The sequence below is a fragment of the Papilio polytes genome, unplaced genomic scaffold, assembly GCF_000836215.1.
Source record: "Papilio polytes unplaced genomic scaffold, Ppol_1.0 DF821289.1, whole genome shotgun sequence".
Classification (NCBI taxonomy): domain Eukaryota; kingdom Metazoa; phylum Arthropoda; class Insecta; order Lepidoptera; family Papilionidae; genus Papilio; species Papilio polytes.
In genome coordinates this window covers 2,418,515-2,437,588 of record NW_013527915.1, presented here as the reverse complement: position 1 = coordinate 2,437,588, position 19,074 = coordinate 2,418,515, and the positions used below count along the sequence as shown (strand labels likewise).

The 19,074-nt window shown below is 32.9% G+C and overlaps 3 protein-coding genes across 3 annotated transcripts in view; 2 read left to right on the top strand and 1 right to left on the bottom strand.

The window, feature by feature from the left end:
• The window catches only part of LOC106109088 (sin3 histone deacetylase corepressor complex component SDS3), a 5,940-nt gene extending 4,022 nt beyond the window's left edge, over positions 1 to 1,918 (bottom strand). The window contains exons 1-4 of the mRNA XM_013290491.1: positions 1,536 to 1,918; positions 1,061 to 1,124; positions 404 to 541; positions 1 to 76 (exon numbers count right to left, since the gene is read on the bottom strand). Coding sequence (XP_013145945.1) covers positions 1 to 76; positions 404 to 541; positions 1,061 to 1,124; positions 1,536 to 1,698 — 441 coding nt within the window. The 5' untranslated portion in view covers positions 1,699 to 1,918. The remainder of the gene's footprint in view (positions 77 to 403; positions 542 to 1,060; positions 1,125 to 1,535) is intronic.
• Positions 1,919 to 2,686: 768 nt separating this feature from the next.
• LOC106109301 (SH3 domain-binding protein 5 homolog) lies at positions 2,687 to 16,170 on the top strand. The gene is made up of 6 exons (XM_013290750.1): positions 2,687 to 2,995; positions 7,295 to 7,357; positions 12,417 to 12,594; positions 14,785 to 14,903; positions 14,990 to 15,073; positions 15,145 to 16,170. The coding sequence occupies exons 1-6, from the start codon at positions 2,927 to 2,929 to the stop codon at positions 16,057 to 16,059; spliced, it is 1,428 nt and encodes a 475-aa protein (XP_013146204.1). The 5' UTR covers positions 2,687 to 2,926; the 3' UTR covers positions 16,060 to 16,170.
• LOC106109299 (F-BAR domain only protein 2) lies at positions 2,931 to 7,030 on the top strand. The gene has a single exon (XM_013290747.1). The coding sequence runs from the start codon at positions 3,053 to 3,055 to the stop codon at positions 5,735 to 5,737; it is 2,685 nt and encodes an 894-aa protein (XP_013146201.1). The 5' UTR covers positions 2,931 to 3,052; the 3' UTR covers positions 5,738 to 7,030.
• Positions 16,171 to 19,074: the final 2,904 nt, after the last annotated feature.

The window sequence follows — 19,074 nt, the reverse complement described above, 5'->3', positions numbered from 1 at the left end:
CTTCTCTTCAAATTCTTTAGCCGCTGCTTTCTTCTCTGATATATATTCTCTCTCTACAACATCATGCATGTGATCTCTATAAAAAGAAAAAAAATTAACTCAATGGGAACAAAAATTTTCTTTATAATATCAATTTAATAGATAAATAAGATACTGAATGTGCATACAAGTGAACTCAGATATAACACTATATCAAAGTAAAACATTTATGTCTGTCCACTTTTTTTATTTTTAAACTATATATACCAAATTGTAGCTTATTATATGTACAAATCTGGTTGTAAGTGGTGTTGGTAACACCGGTGGTGAGCTGGAGACAGTCGCAGATTAGTTTAAAGTTCAGCTTAATTTTTTTTTTAATAGAGTTGTGGATAACAGCTATTACTTAGTAAAAAAAACTAACTTATATATCTTGTTAAGTCTTAATCTCTCATGTAGTTGATGCTCCAGCCTTTTGACCCTCCTCAGGAACTCTGGATGTACTCCATCTTCTAACTGCTGTAGTTGCTTTTTTAGATTTACTAACTTATCTTGATACATTCTGAAATATATTTACAAATACATGAATCTATACTAATATTATAAAGAGGAAAGATTTGTATTTTTAGATTTTTTTTATGTATTGAAATAACTCAAAAACTACTGGACTGATTTCAGAAATTCTTGCAACATTAAATAGCTATGTATTCATTGAGTTACATAGGCTACATTTTTACTATTTTATTAACTTAACGCAGGAGAAGTTGCTAGCAACAGCTAGTATTTGATAAAACATCTGTATTATTAAAAAGTGATCTACTTATTTTATATCAAGCTAAGATATATGCAATGAGATTAAGGGCTTGTTTTTGTCTTAGATAGTCTAAAATATGCATTTACTGTAATAAAACCTAGGTTTTATAATTATTAATATTTCTTTTATTTATTAAAAAATCGTTGGTAATTTTTTACAAAGTTTTTTATTGACAGTAACAGAATTTTTTCATGATCTTGACAGGAACAGGACAGGACAACTTATAGTTTAAGACAATTAACTTTGATATGAAAAAATATAACTTACTGTTCCTTGATCTCCACTGGTTCATCATTATTAGGTATATCTGTCTCACTTGCTTCTTCTGTATCTAAGATAAAAAAAATCATGGTTTTATACTCCAATGGGACAAAATTATTTTAACATTAATATATAAAATTCTCAGTACTAACCTTTACAATAATAATGACCATTGTGATAATTTTTAAGTGTGGATTTAAAAAGAGCCACATGTACATTTGTCTAATTTTCAACAAGAATGGTCCTTGGAAAGGTGAAAGCGAAGCCTAATCGAGCGTATTACGTCACCAACTAACCAGACACCAAAAGGCGGGAAGTATATAAAGTATGGTATAAATATTTTCTAACCTTATCAATATTACATAACCTCTGTTTACAAGCTTTAGACGAAGTCACTTGTCAGGAATAACAGGTTGTAGCATCTATGACAGTAATACAACGCCAAAATAGGCTAAATAGTTCGTAAACAAAACATTCTTACCTTCATCGCTGTCGTCGACTGGAGGTGGTGGTAACGGGTCCTCTTGATCCCTGTATTCATCTAAATCGTCGTACCCGTCGTCTTCGAAATCATAGTCGTCACCCGGGCCCGAATATGGTGATCCTTGGTAAGACATAGTCGAGGTAACGCGTAACAGTTGCATACAGATTGACTACAATCGCCGTCTCAGAAACAAACTCTGAATACACGCACTTGAATCAAGAGCTCGGGTGAAAAATTGCAACTGTTACTTATGTCACTCATAGAATGAAATTCCAATAAAACTGAAACTCTTCGTAATGAAACAACGAAGCTGGATCAAATTGAAGTTGTTTTACGTCAAATTCGACACATAAAAAAGCATCGTTATCCGTCCGAAATAAATATCAACAAAGAAAATATGCCGTGCTCCTCCCGCTTAAGTCATTTACGAGAGAATCCCTCAGGTGAGAAAGAGACACCAAATCCTGATCTACACAATTAGCAACACCGTAACGAAATATCATTATATCCATAGACAATTACAATAATTTTTTAAAAGGCCTTTTAATGGAATCGATTTTTATTGGAAATCGAATAACTTACTGCAATCCGAAAACTGGTGTCTTTTCTATCGCCTTTATTTTCTCACATTGCAATCTGCAATAAGTTTGTAAGTTACAAAATTTTAATTTAACATCTAATGTTGTAAACAGCATGGTCTAAAAATTTTTGTAGATCGACGAACTATTACAGACAAAAATATTCTTTTTAAATCCCTAAAGATGAGTATAAATTTAAATCCAGAACCTAATAATAGCATAAAATCGATATTTCAAAAAGAGCATGCGAAAGAAACTTCATCTAATGAATAATGATCACATAAATCTCGCCATTTCATTTACTCTTATTTTTATTGCAATTATAACACATTTATTGACATATTATAATTAAATAGTTAACACGATTTTTGAAAACGGTAGTATTTGTGTCCCTCACCGTCCGGAGTAATATCGTTAGGGCTGTGTAGGAAGTGTTTGTAACATTTTTTAGATGTTCGCATACAATTTTATTCACTCATACGCACGTAATCGATTGTCTGAAATATTTAAAAAAATATAATCTGTACGTTAGAGTGGAAATTAAAACAAAACCTTGTCTATTATTATGATTTGACGTCATGAGAGTGGACGTCATCTTGAATGAAAATTTCTAAATTTTATTATTAAATTAAATTCAAGATTTGTATGACCTGTATGTTGCGTGCCTGATATTTAACTTTATAAATTGGAAAAATAGTATAGTGATGTATATTTAATAAAAAAAACCAGTGTAAATTAAGTGACGCCATACGCTATTGTGTCAGTGATGTAATTTAGGTGATTGGGTGGCTTCCTCTCCTAAGTACCACAATGGAGGAATCTTCATTTACTATTCCAGCTGATGACAATGGTGATACTGAGCTCGATCCTAGAATACAGGTCAGTGAGTGACAATATATTGAATAACTTTAATTGTTCACCTTTGTAACTGCAAAGATGAGTGTCAACTTCGTAGATTATTTCGCCAACGAGCATTATGGATATGATATTTTATATCAAAACATGAAATTCGGATTTATAGCCAGCAAAGAACTCTCGGAGTATCTTAGGGAGCGGTCAAATATTGAAGAGACGAATTCTAAATTGTTGACTAAACTATCTAAACAGGCAAATAGTAATTGCGCACAGGGTACGTTTGCACCTTTCTGGACAGTTCTGAAATGTTCAGCTGAAAAATTATCCAATTTACATCAGCATATGTTCCAGAAAGTTGGTGAACTTGTCAAAGATGTAGCTCGTTATGCAGAGGAGTTACACAAAAAGCATAAAGCTGTTAAGGACTCAGAATCAAGTACATTAGAAGTTGTTTTACTAATACAAAGCACAAAGCAAGCATTACAGAAAGCTAAGGATGTGTACACATCTAAGTCAACAGAGCTCGAGAAACAACGCAAAGATAATGCATCTGCTAAAGATATTGAAAAATCTGAAGTGAAACTGAAAAAACTTCATGAGGACTATAGACAACTAGCGGAAAAGTATAATCTTGTTAAACAAGATTTTGAAAAGAAAATGACTCAAACTTGTAAACATTTCCAAGATGTGGAAGAAGCCCATTTAAAACAAATGAAACAATTTGTAAATGTTTACGCAGACATAATCCAGAACAACCATGACATGATGGGACAAGTTCATAGAGATTTTAAACATCAGTGCCTAGAGTTGACCGTTGATAAGTTGTTAGAACAGTTTCTTGTAGAAAAATATAATGCCATAGATAAAGCCAATCTTGTAGAACTGCCGCCAGCACTTCCTAAACCTGGTTCTGCAAATAATTCTATTTCAGAAGCAGATCAAATATCAACCATCTCTAATGGATCACATAAACCACAACCGGCTCCTAAAAATGTTGCTAAAAAGGATCAACAGTCATTTGTTACAAAAACATCCAGAAGAACTACATCTCTTCTTAATTTGTTTACACCAAATTTTCAAAGTAAAGATGAGCCTAGTGTTAGTGCTGAAGGTGCAGCACCATGCTCAGCTCCATCCAGTCCTAGCGGCACTTCTGCTACACCAGCAGCTCAGGATAAAGATGATAATATGGGACGATCAACATTCCGTGAATCTAAATGGTTTCGCAGTAGACGTACAAAAACTAAAAATAAGAAATTGAAAAAGAAAAAAGATGAAATTTCAGAGAATTCAAATGCAGGTGATAGGTCCGATTTAGAAGAGAAAGAGGAAGATGTGCCTACAAAAGATGATTTAATGAATTCCCCAGAGGTTGATGAGGAAGGGTTCTGTATAAGACCTAAAGATGAAAAAGGTAGTGTGTACTCTTCTTCTGACTCAGATTCTGAGGAAGAAAGAGAACAGAAGATTCATGTTGAGATTAAACCAATAAGTAATGGTAGTGCCCCCATGTCAGCCAGTGTAGATGAGTTGAGAGCCACTGTTGAAAATATCTCTTTATACAAAATTGGTACAACTCGCAGAGGCTCCAATGCAAACACAAGTAAAGCCAGTAGTGACCTCCTTGATATCAATTTCTTTCAAAGTCCAAACATCAGCAATCCAGCTTCACCACATGGTAATAATGCCTCTAACCCATATGCACCTTTGCAACCTAATCAGTCACATTTATTAGAAAGTCCTACTCCAGTTTCAACTGCCGATGTTGGGGATCTTTTCTCTGAAGTTGGAGACTTGGGGCAATCTAACTTCAGAACATCTACTCCTACAATAACAACTATTTCGCTCCCACGACCACCTTCACGGCGATCAGAAGGAGACTTCCGAGCAGCTGGATCTTCGGGATCTAGAGGTCCTTCTCCCCTTACAATAGGTATGGCAGATACTATACCCCTTGCTGTAGCTTTTCATGAAATTATTCACTCCTATTTTAGAGGAACTGAAGAGAGTAAATGTCAAGTGAAAATGTCAGGAGACATGATGTTATCATTCCCAACTGGTATAGTAGGTGTGTTAGCTAACAATCCCAACCCAGCAAAATTATGTTTCAGACTGAAAAATATACATAGACTAGACAATGTGTTACCTAACAAGCAGTTGATTAGCATTAACACAATGATGTCGACAAGAGATGCAACTGTTGTTGATTTCAACATGCCAGCGTTAACATCATTGTTGAAAAGACAATCTGAAAAGAATCCAACCGCTCAATATTTCAATGTAGATATATTAAAGTATCAAATACGACCGAAAACTGGAGCAGCGTCGTGTCCCTTTCAATTAGTTTCTTATTGGAAATGCGAACAAGATCACACAGATCTCAAAGTTGATTATAAATACAATCTTCATGCGATGAGTCCACCATCTCCACTTCTGAATGTATCAATTTGTGTACCAATTAATGCAGGTGTTAAGAATATTATAGCGATGCCTAAGAGTGTTTGGAACGGAGATAATGGTCAAGCATTATGGAGATTTACTGAACTGTCTCAGCACTCCGAAGATAGAGGGGTAGGGTCATTAAGAGCTCGGTTTGAACTGAACAATGGGCCGTCATCTAAAGGAACTATTTCAGCGCAGTTTAACTGTGAAGGGGCAACTCTATCCGGTATAGAGTTTGAACTAGTTGGTAGTGGATATCGCCTGTCTTTAGTGAAACGTCGTTTCGTTTCCGGCAAATACATATGTGATAGTGATTTTTACTGATTGGTCCAATTCCTTATGAATTAAATTGTAATGTTTCTTTCTATGTACAGAATGCTTATATGTAAAGCAACATTTGATGTGAATGTTTGTACCTTATAGGATTGTTTCCTGTCCATTTTAATTTACCTTTGGATTGTAATAAAAATGTCAATTGTTTTAATACTTAGTTACTAGATTAACATTTAATTTGTCATATAACTTTGTCTATATAAATTATTTCTCAAAATAGATGTGCCATTATACAGTTTAACATTTACATAATGTATGAAATTCCATTTAAATGGTATACCATTGCCAATTAAAACATTGCATGGTTTTACATAATTCATCTTTTAAGAGAGTATAAAAATTATAGCCCAATACCAATAAAAGCAAGCTTTAACATTTTGTGTAATTAATTCATATGTATTTTTTTTGTATCTTGAATATATTGTTTACTGAGGTCAATGTTTTAGCAGTGATTGACTTTCAATTAATTAATTTTTAAAAACAATAATAATTAACTTTGCCCTATAATAACTGCAATTTCTTTAATGTATAAAGATAAATTGTAATGTAAACAATCAATGACTTTGATGTTTTTGCACATTTTTTACATACTTGAAAAACGACAGAAATATAATATTGTGTATTACAACTTTTAGAGGCCTAAAAGTAATAAACGCCAGTTATGAAACAGATGCAACCATATAATGTTACTTTCGTAACTATTTGCACCAATTAAATTGGGTTCAATTAGATAAATTGTATGTAATTGAATCTCTAAAAGTGTTATGTACGTGTCATAAATTATAAAATCCCACGTCACAAGACAGCATTTAGAATTACGACCACCGTAAAAATGTTTTAGTTATTTTAAATTGTTAGGAGGATTTCTTTGCTATACATTGTAGCTAATATTATAAATTTACTCGCATGTAATCTCATTTTTTATGATTTGTTTAATTTTCTGTTATGTTATGTGGAAATATGTAAAGATTTTTTTTCTTAGTGGGTATTGTTTTAATGAGAAAATCATAACTAGTTCAAAACCTACTCTAGTACAACCGAACCATTCCATTGCTTTGTTATTTAACTTTTATACTAAGTTATATTTATTTATATAAATTAATTTCTGATTGGCAGTTTCTCACAGTCTCTTTTATCAAATTGAATAAAATCTGCGCTGTAATTGGACGATGAAAAAATGTGTATTGAAGTATTTTTGTATGGTAAAATTTACGGCATGTATTCTAGCGTATATGTTAACAATTTACATCATGATTATTTGGAATAAAAATGTAATTAATTATATATATTGCGATTTTCTTTCCATTGAAACATGATAGAAAACAATAAGTAAGTACATTTTTTTATTCTGTATCTCGCTTGTAGGGACAGGAAACATCTCCGTAAGGTACAGATAAGTTGGTTATCTTGAAAATGATAAGAGTTTTAGCGTTTGTAGTTGCGATGTTCAAGTTTCCCGTCTCTACGTGTTGCTTGCTGCTGCCACATGTGTGGGAGTATGAAGTACGAGTGCCCTGTGACTGTCTCAAGCTGTTCGTCAACTTTCAGGTTGAATTGGAGAAACTGAATGCAGCCACTGACGAAATTAATAAGCTCGAGCTGGAATTAGATGTGAGTTACATCATATATTTTTTTTTATTTAATTAGAACTGTATATATTTGATTATTGACTTATAGCCGTTTTCCGAGTTACATTTAAGCATTTATTTTAGTGTTTTTGATTTGATAACTTAACGAAATGCGTTTCCGAACTACGTAATTTTAGTTTTACTCCGCTGATTAGGTCAACCTAACACTAATTTTTTACTAGGTAATTTATCGATGAGTTAATTCCTTGAATGTTCTAGAACCATAAACTTTTAATTACTAAGCATAATTATTAATATGAGTGGTTACGCATATATTTATAAATAAAACCACTGTTAGATTATCCAGGTTATATAGAAAAATGTCTGTTTGTACAAATAAATAACAAAATCTACGCTCGTGACCTGATTATTTCCACCGACAATTAACGTATGTACACTTTTTATTAGCTGACCCCGTTTCCAATGGATTTCATTGGTCTTAATGAAATAGGAACAAAGTGTACTCTATATATAGTGTTACTAATTAATACTAGAAGTTAGCAGTACTAGAACTAGTCAGGAAATAACTTAATACTTGTAGTTAAATTTATTAAATGTTGATAATAGAAAAAAAACCGAAAGTCAAACATTTACCACCAACTCGTGATCATTGCATCACCTCAGAGATTTAAAAATAAACTCAATAAAATAAATGAAATTGTTTTCAATACGTAATATATTAAGTAAATTGGATCTTGATTTTGATATTTCATCTAAAATGTCATACTTTAACCTTGAAATAATCTCAATCTGAAAATTACGTAGTATAAGGGTATGTTCTCACTATCGACTATCGACTCGCGGCCTTATTGTGATATTCACTTTGAAACAAAGCATTAGACTAAACGCATATTGTCCACTTAACGTGAATAAGAGTGCAATCTATGGAATAAAACATGATTGACATGTTGGCTGATAATTTTATGTAAACGCGGTCTTATTTGCACAGACGTCCTACCAGGTTACGTCACAGTTGAAACTCATCCAGTTATGGCCGGACTCGAACTGGGCTGGGTACCGGTTTAGTGTCGGTTGCCTGCCTTATTAACTTTCTTAGTTAAAGAGAAATAAAGGTTTTTCTTCAGAACTTGTATATAAAACTAGATGTTTTCGTGCGACTTCATCCGCATCAAATTATAATAATTACTTTATTGTTTACGTTTGTCAAATGTAAAAAATAAATGACAACCTTGATCTATTAATGTTGGCAGCTTGTACTTAATGGTCCCTTTCCCACGTGAAGTTTTCAATTTACATGCCCCTTAAGTTTAATAGTGTGAAAATATATAGCCTAAAGCGTTTCGTAAGTGTAGGGCTTTTTATAAAAGAAAGAATTATTCAAAAATTTGCTGTGATTGCTGACATTTTACGCCACAAAGAAGTGTGTGTTTACGCTTTATTATAAAAGTATAGATATAGAAATAGAAGTATAGATTAAAACCTTTCACAAGACAGTAATTAATATATGTTTTTAATTACGTTTATAAGTTAACGTTAGTAAATACTACTGTTTGTACAATAAACCTTTTTTAAGCCTTACGCAATGAAGTTATAAAAATCTTCCAGTTAGATCAATTAGAACTAACACGGGATAATTAAGACCAACGTCTAAAAAACCTCAGCTAACTTATTTAGCACAGTTAATTAAAAACTCACATCCCGATTCCCGGTTGAATTGGTTTTAACTTCACAGTGAAGCATGTCAGCTTTTGTTTAAATTTACGTAATTTTTACGTAATTTATACTCTATACTTTACTTTTTTAATATAATAAATCGTAAATACACACTACTTGTGGCGTAACGTCAGCAATCACAGCATATTTTTGAATGATTCTTTATAAAAAGGCCTACACTTTCGACACGCTTTAGGATATATATTTTCACGCTATTAAACTTAAGGGGCATGTAAATTGAAAAAAAAAAACTTCACGTGCGAAAGTGACCATAAAGTACAAGCTGCCAACATTAAGGAAGCTGTTATTATGTTAACAATAATTTTGGCATTTGAAATTGAGAATTTAACAAATGTAAACAATAGAATAAAGTTTTTATAATTTGATACGGATGAAGCCGCACGGAACTGCTAGTAAATAAGTGTCTTCTTACCTCTTGACCATGTCTATTGTGCCAACTTTATTTGGTAACATTCCAAATAGCAAAGCATTTCTCTTTTATATTACTGGAAGAATTTTTATGGATTGCACTCAATTTGTATCCGTCTTAAGCTACTTCGTACATAAATCAAATAGGAAATGAAGACAGGAAATGAGTTTCTTTGTCAATACGTATTTACTTTCGTTATATTTATGGTTTTATAAGGGAAAGTATTTCAATACCTCTGTTTTCCGTTAGTACGTATTTCCACTTATAACGGCTAGTCGTGAGAAACATCCATTTGTATGGAATCCCGTGCTATATCTCTAGAACAAATCTTGTGGATTTGAAACATTCAATTCTGACAGATTTATCTGAACAGTTGAAGTTTAACTGATCTATCTGACAATTATAATTGTCCCTACAAGTTATATTTTTAACTGATCAGTTCGACTCTTCAGTTATAATTGTTAGAACTGAGCGTTCGTAACTGGCATTAGGAAGCTATGGCAGCGTAATGTTTTTAAAAATAGAACGCCATTCATACACCCATGAGACCGTTATGTGATTTGCATGCGTTGTGAAGAGCAGCTAGCATGGCGTGTAGGGGCCCACGACACGGGGTCAATTGCTCACGGCTCACGGCGCATTGCATTATGTATACAGCCAACGAAGTCGCACACGTTTATGGTATCAAGGAAGGTATTAAATGCAAGGTGAGAGCTCTCACCTTGCATGAATTTAGTCATTCGTATCGTATTGTAGTGATCTGTGCTATACTTTGGCAAATATAGACTTTACAGTTCTATTCGCTTTATTTAAGTAAAAAATTGTAGTTCCAAGGCTAAATATATCAATACTTGATTTATCTATATTTTTTCGTACAATTTAAATCCTAACTTCGCTTTTAAAGATGTCAAGGTAAACTCGAATACTATGAAAATGTCTAACGGTCTAACATACCTACGTTTTTTTTTAATATGTTTGTAATATTGTGTCTGAGTGACTTACGCAATATTCTAATTTGCTTTTGTACAAGTATGAGCACAAAGTAACCAAGTGTAACAAGATAATAAATGAGTACTTTACGAAAAGCAATTTTAGCAAAATAAAGGGGGGGTATTTATGCGTCGTCGACGGGCGTAACGGACTTTTCCTGACAAGTCACTGAACACTGCAACTTTTATACATTTTTATGAGACTAGTTGTTTTCATTCAAATTATTGCACTTGTTGTATTAGTTAGATAAAGGGCCTGTCCCACCACTGGCTTAAAAATTATGTTTCTGTCAGATAAGGAAACAAAATTCGATCACCATCACATATTTTATGTGTTGGATTGTTATCAGACTATAATTAGGGGACAGGCCCTTAACGTCGTTGAAGTAATTTGTTGTGGTTATGGTCATAAACCATTAAAATATATTACTACATATAACCTAATCGTAGTAGGAATATGGTCATGAAACCTAACAATAGGGAATATGCATGTATTTTTTTCTTCTTTAAACGATTCTACTTGTCATAAAATATTGACGCGATAATATTTAACCATTGAGCTAAAAATAATAAAATATAATTACGACCATTTTCGAGCGACTAAAACGCGACCGGAGTTGTCATGAGACAATTGACGTCAATCGTCATATTCCATTCGTAACATACGCTCAGATGTCACTTCGATGTAAAAAACAACGTAAATGAACTGTGTATTCAAAAGATAGCGACGCCATATTAGCCACTTCCTTCGACCTATAGTATGCGTTTTAGAACTTAGCGAGAGAATTTGAAAAAAAGACACTTTTTAATGATTTAATTTTGCTACTGAATCACATTATATTTAAAAAAACTTTGCAATGATGTTTTTATAGTAATAAAGTATACTTTAAAAAAGTTTGGTACAATTTGGCGTCATATGCATATTGCCCATTGTTTTTATTATTGCAAAATTGCATGACATGCATAGTTTTACATTGAATCCCCCTAACGGAGAGGAAATGAAACGTACTTAATTTATCAATATCGGTATGCGGGAACTCGCATACATTATTCAATTATTATCAATTTTATATAAAGTACGCGATTTCATTCTCCCACGCTTGTTAAGTAGACTGGAGTATTGACCCAAGGACCCTAAGTGTAATTTTCAGACTAAACGTACACTAAGGGGTTAACAAATCCAATGTAAACGCAACCTTATTAGTAATAGTTTATGGCAAAGTTCACTATATCCTACTAACAGAATACCATCAATACTAGCGTTTATTTTGTTAATTTTAGTCACCAATTAGTACTTTAAAAAAGTTTTTTTATTCTCATTTATTTTTAATTCCCTTTAACTTACTATCAGGAAGTTATTTAAATAGGTAAAAGCTACGTTTCCTACTTCTATTATATTGCTTTGAACAAAACAGTTACGACCCCTATCGTCAATCATCGTAACATCTGTCAGTTTGGTTGCGAACGGAAATGGCTTATCGGTTGTCCGTTCCGCCTCGCACTGTATAGTGAGGTTGCTCGGTCATTGTCAATGCCGAAGGAAATACCGTGATACTGTTATTGTTAATTTCTTCGTATATAAAATAGAGTTATATAAACGTTTATGTTTTTAAAGTGGCAATAACATGGTACAGGAGTTGTTTTCTTTTAATATTCGTTCCAACGACCATTTTTAAATTTTGGTCCTTCGAGTCAGATGAGATAAAGCTCTACTAGATACAGTATAATTCGGAATAGCTGTTGCTCGCGACTTCGCCCGTATTAAATTAAAAAATACTATACTAATTTCTAACTAGAATTTTTAAAATAAGTTCAGTAGTTTTCGAATTATTTAAATACATACAAAAATACAAATCTATCCTATTTATAATATTAGTATATAAGACTGACAATATTATTTTAATGTAGAAAGTATCTTTTATAATTTAAGTTTTATTAAAATCTTCCAGGAGTCAGTAAAAACATTTCATCTGCTATTGAACGAGACTTCGCGTCGGCTGCAGACGCTCAGCAAGCGGTTGGGCAGCTGCGTGGACAGGTCCCGGCCGTACCACAAGGCGGTGGAGGCTGCAGCCGCTGCGAGGACAGACTGCCAGCGAGCCGCGGTGCAGTTTCAACGAGCCAGTGGTAAGTATACACACTTGAGAATTTGACATTTGATCGGGTTTCTATTGTTTTTTTATTTTATATAAAAACCTCCTGAATTCGCCGAAATGGCAAAGCGACTGCTGGCAATAGACATCCGCAATTGCATATGCTTTGCCTGCCCTTAATCGACGGAAGAGGAGACGCACCTAAACAGGATATTTCCCCTTCCTATGCGTCTCCGCCGTCAAATCCACTTTTACTTCCCATCGTTTTCTCTTAAGAAAAGGGTGGAAATGAAAGGGACTAAAATTAGGCCTCCTGTACCACAGTCATCAGACGAAACACAATTATAATGAAAGGTTTTTTTTAGTTTCGGTAGACGTAGAAACTTTGAAAACTCGTATATCTCTTAGGTTGTTGATCTACTAAAGTATTTGTAAACATTCAAAAGCGACTATCAACTTAAAAATAGATAATCACTGTTAATTTCGAGGTTCGCGATTATTTGATTAACAGCTGATTATGTTGGTATATCTACGTAAAAATGCTGCTATCAAAATGATAGCGTATATTTCCGGCGCCACTTGCACTTGACCGAGTAGCGCTATACAAGGCCTTGATATTAGATACCAACTTATAGTGGTTTTTAGTAGGAATTAAACTGCATATCGAGAAAAATGTTAGGAATTGGTCCAGTAAATTATTTTTTATGTGACGAGTGTATATATTAATAAATGGATTATGTTAAAGATATTTATTTGCTGCAACAGTAAATTGTTTTTTAGATAAAACTATTTTAGTATTAATGAGGAATAATTATTTTAATTATTTTCAATTGAGCTTCATTTGTTTTGTATATAAGTGTACAGTCAGCCCCATAAATGTGAATAACAAATCTACAAATCTATGAACGTTCTGTTTCAAAAACACGTACTAGTATGTAATGGTCGGAAGCACACATACTTTGTTCCATATTTTGAGATGATTTTTACACCAAAGCATAGATAAACAAGTTTTTGAAATTTTAAATGTGTACATTTTTGCCTGACTGTACATAACCTTGAAATTCTATCAACATAGAATGTTATTGATACCGCTGTTTCTGTTTTTTGAAGAGAGAAAAGTATAGCAATATTAACACTGCAAGGATTATGTATTCTGGTTATAGTTAGCTTTTAGGAGAGGTTTTAACGTTATGTCAATTCGTATTTGCATATGAATGTGACATGTAATGTATTCAAAAGACCACTAAACTTAAATACACGAGGTTCGTATATCTAAAGAATATTTTTTTTATTACTGACGAGTATAAATCATAAAGTAAGGTCGTAACCTTTTGTGCGAGGGCTTGGCTACCGGAAGTAGGCTATCGTTCCACTTTATCTAAATTTTTTTGCTAGTTTTGCATTCTCATAATAAAAATAGTTTATCGCAGATTCTAATCTTGAAATGGTGAAGCTAAATTTGTTATATTTGCTTATACTTAGTTTATTCCTAAGTTTAAAACTAAATTTGACCGGAAGATTGAAGACTTCTTTGAATAGTAGATACTTCTATGTTAATGGTATTCATTGAATTAATAACCGTTTGGTTGTTTGCCTCCGCCTCAGTACAGGCAATACGTGCGTTTATAAAAACAGCGATATCTCTGACCTTGCGGGAACTGTGTTTGTATTTGATAGCGATGTTAGAACGACCTGTACTATACATATAATAAAATTGGAGTATCTGTAATATTAAAAGTAGAATTTCAGTTTGCGGGAAGATTATTTGCGTATTATAGCGAATTACATTTAAAAAAGAATTGTCTATCTCTCTGTCCAAGCAGCGTTTGTTCCTGTTAATGTCCGAAACGGCTGGGCTGTTTTCGACTGGACTTTTAGTGGAGGATAGTTGACACAGATAGGCATATATAGGCTACTTTTGAAATTCCGTGCTGTCAAAATGGCGTATAGGTAGTCCACTTTCGCTACCGAAGTTTGTAAGCGACAGCTCGTTTTATATTAAGCCAGTAAGTTGACCGATGAAATGTTATAACTGCAATGCGTCGTTTTAATGCACCACAACTTTGGTTTACGCAATCTGATCTGATATAACGAACAATGTACAATCGCCAAGAAAAATTTTATCGGAAAAATATTGTGGCCAAAAGATTTTTGTATTGCAGTATATAATGGCGTCAGATTCATTTATTCCAGTTCAGAAGATATAAAGTATACTTGTTCTCAGAGCTGCATGCAGCGGCCAAGGAGACGGTGAGCTTGGCGGAGCAGCGCTTCGTCAGTAAACAGGATGAGTGGCAGTTCGACAGCAACTGGCAGGAAGTCCTCAACCATGCCATCATCAAGGTCAGAGTCTCATTGCTATCGTAAATAAGCATATTTCAATTATGAAAGTGTGTTATTGATTTATATGCCATTATATGTTATTATAGGTTATGGATGCAGAAAAAAGAAAGACTGAGAGTGGACGTGAACATCAAAAGAAAGCTGCGGTATATATCACGGCAGAGAAAAACGTAAGTAGATGATAAATGATTTCGTGTGGGAATCTGTCAACGAATTGTCAATCGAGATTTTATCGTTTCAGGTGACTCAGTTAGAGGAGAACTTGAAACGGAGTATAATTAAATCCCGATTGTATTTCGAGGAAAAGAAGCTTTGCGATGAACAGCTCCAGATGCAGAACGAGAAGATAGAGAAGTTGCAGCGTCTGATCGCAGATGCTAAATTCCGGTACGCGACATCACTGAAGGCGTTAGAGGAAATATCCGAGGAGATACACAGACGAAGGGGGGAGTACCCGCCGGGTAAGGACCCTATACCTGTCGGGCCACGGGAGCCAGGCGTCGGCGCAGAACGGGACCCCGTACATGATGAGAATCAACTGGAACCGAAAGAATTCGAAAAAGATGAAGAACCAAGTCTGCAAGAACTGAGGAAGAGAGTGAGAGAACTCGCTCTGAAGCCGATAGACCGAAGTGATGTGGACACGGATGAGGCTTGGACGCAGGAACTGAACGAGACTATAAACAAATTGGATCAGCTGCTCATGATGAAGGAGAACAATCAGCAGAAGAGATCCAAGTTTACAGCGAGTTCTCCGCGGAACTCGAGCGCTCCTACCACCAGCACGAACACAGCGCATAGGAACTGTCAGCCGCCGAGCGACAGCTGGAAGACAGAGTCTAACTTGACAAGGACCAAGTCAATCAGTCGCGATGTTATCTTCGAGACTGTGAATCCTTTAAGTAAGACTGAAAAGTCTAAAAGTATGATGTCTTTAGATGTGTTGGCGTTGGCTCGGGACGCGACTATGATGGACCGTGAATCGTATTTAAAAGCGGTTATAGAAGATAAATCTCCGACAGGCACTTATACAGAAAGTAACTCCGATTGTAACAGTCCTGATGATATCCTGATGGTGGAATGTGACTCCAGTGACTCCTTGCAGAATCCCGTCATCAGGATGACGAGCTCCGTCACCGACAGTGATCACAGCTAAATTGGCAACTCTGTCAAATGTCCCAGCGACGTCTGTAATACATTTTTAAATTGTGATTTTTTTTATTTTTGTGTACGATGAGTGAGATTGAATTATTGTATTGTAAGTCAATTTTATTGTTAGGTTTTCTATATTTTTCTGGGGAATATTACATTTGTAGTTTAAACTTTCTCTAAATAAATTTATTTAACAACATTTGGTGTAAACTTTGTTCATTTAGATATTTTCGTTCTATTAAAATTTATTAAAAGTGACAAAAAAATACTAATCGGTTAAGTAAAACGAATTTTCTTAGTAATAGCGCCACCTATTGGCGAATTGAGTGAAGTGGGTTATTAAAAACATAGAAAAAAAATTGCACATAACATGCACTGATTGCCCAAAAAGTTTTAGTGTTGTGAAAATAGTTGTGAACTATTGTATTATTTCATGCAAAAAAAATTATATCAATCTGGCTATAGCCAGCAAATTTTTAAATACAGCACAAAATATATACCAATAAAATCAGTAAATATGTGGATGAAAATAGCATGATATTAGTAAATATAAAGAAAACACTGAATCTATCGTATAAGATATTTCTAGAAAATGCGAAAGATAGAAATAAAAGCACTACAGCTATTGTCTCAAAATATGTATATATACAATTTGTATATTTTTACCACAATTTATTTCTAAAATGACCATGCACTATGGCTCACTTTTATTTGATTATTTTGTATCTGTTGTGATTTTCAGTTAATAAATCTTGGTGTAAAATAACCTTGTTTTTGATTTTTTACCACTAAATACACATAAGTGCATCAGAATACAATTCTTGTTTTCTAAAATAACTTTTCGAGTACTTTAAATTGTGGTTTTTTAAATTTAAAAGTTAAAGTAAATTAAAGAACATAGTGTTGGTGAAGTAATAAGCCTCTTTTAGATATATATTTACTTTTTTATGTATTTTTAAAATTAGAATATAAGTTATCATTTTTTGCAAATAATCTTTGATTCATCAATAAATCTTCAAATCGTTTCAAGGCTGTTTATATATTTTTATTTTTATTAAATTTTTATTTTAATTATTTGGCTTAATTCCTTTATTCTCCGCACGATCCTTCCTTCCTGTTCGCATTTTTTTTAAATAGTAAAATATTTTATCTCAGCCCAAGAAAAATGAGGAATTAGGCTGATGAAGGATTTAGGCTGCTCTTCGTCTAAAAAGGTTTAATCTAAAAATGTAGGGTTTGAATATTGAAAATGCAATTATAATATGTTTATTTATTAATTTGAACATAACTTGTTACTCTATTATAAATAATGTTTTAAACAAACATCAATAATTTTAATTACATAGAGGAAGGCACTTCTAGAGAATGAATTACACAAAACATTACATTTATCTAAAATAAAAAACATTGAAAATATAACAATTTGTGACACAAAAGTATAACAGTAAAAAGATAATAAAAAAGTGTAATTAATTTCATAATTTGAACTTAAAAACATATACCTTGGAATAAAATGCGTTAAAATAATACGCCTTGATTAATTAATTCACCATAATATTTACTTAGATCTAAAAAAACATCAAGGGCCTGTCCCACCACTGGCTGATAGAGGCTCAGATAGCTAAAAAATGACGTCAATGTCAGATAAGGTAACAAATCCGATATTTCCATCACATATTTTACATGTTGGATTGTTATCAGACAATTATTTTGGTGGGACAGGCCCTAATTCTCTGCATCAATACATTTTCACGCATACTTTTATCTTCATCAAATCGGTTTAGGCTAAACAAAAAATGTCCGTTTAATTTAGAAAATAATTTTTTCCTTTGCTCACGCCATTTTTTTTTTTGCTTTTATAACATGCAAAAAATTCATCAAAGATATATGTTCATACAGATATGATAATTCACTAGTTTTTTTTTCTTTTTGTAAAAATACTCCATGTTAGAGAAGTTACAAAAAAGTACAATATTCTATTACACACATATTGACTGTTAACTCATTTTTATAATAATGTTTGAAATATTACAAAAAAATGTACATTTTTCATAATAATTTTTGTATTACCTTAACTAAAATAACTTTAAATATGTGTGTGAATAACTAAACTTTAAACTTTGGCATGACGATGGGTTACCATGTTAACAAGCATTCGAGAAAAAAACATACAAAGAATGAGCCAAAGTTAATATTACATTAATAAATAGAGGTTTTTTTTATCAGTTTTAAATAAAAAAAAATCAAATCTTTAAGAAACAGCTCATAAAAGAAGTAATTATTTAATTTTTTTTTTATTGTACAATTTACAGAAGACACTATTTTATGAAAAAACATATATCCCACAGCAATAAAATACTGTAACCATTATAATGTTTATAAGATACTGGTTTCTAACCACGATTGGATTGTTTTTTTTTTTTGACCAACTTCCCAAAAGAAGGAGGTACTCAAGTCGTCTGCATGTTATTTTTTATTTTTTTTATGTGTGTTACGGCATACTTCGCCGCTAGTGATTTTGATAATTCTTTTTTTATCCGAAAGGTTTGCAGGTGGGTCCCATTTTTTGCTTGATTTTAGGAGTCAAAGACTACAACGTAGTTAAATAGTTTAGCTCAAAATCTCGCGACGAAATTTAGGGTCGTTTTTGCTTTTTTCACACCTCATCACTTCAGTCAGCCCGTGAACATGGGGCATGCAAATATCGGGTGCTAAAATAATCCAATTATGGTAAGAAACCCGTATCTTACGAACATTACATTTGTAAAAACAACAGTTTAAAGCACAATTATTAAATTCTTATGAAAAATAGAAAATGATAAAAATAAATGGTATAAAAACATTTACTATAGTGTAAAATCTATTATTTATCACATACCATATGGAAAATAATTAAATTGCATATATATTAACAATCCAACATAAATAATATTAAGAAAAAATCGTAAAAAAACATATCAAAAATTCAAATGCAGCATCACATTTATTAGGTTTGTTCGTTAACAATTTATTAAAAAAA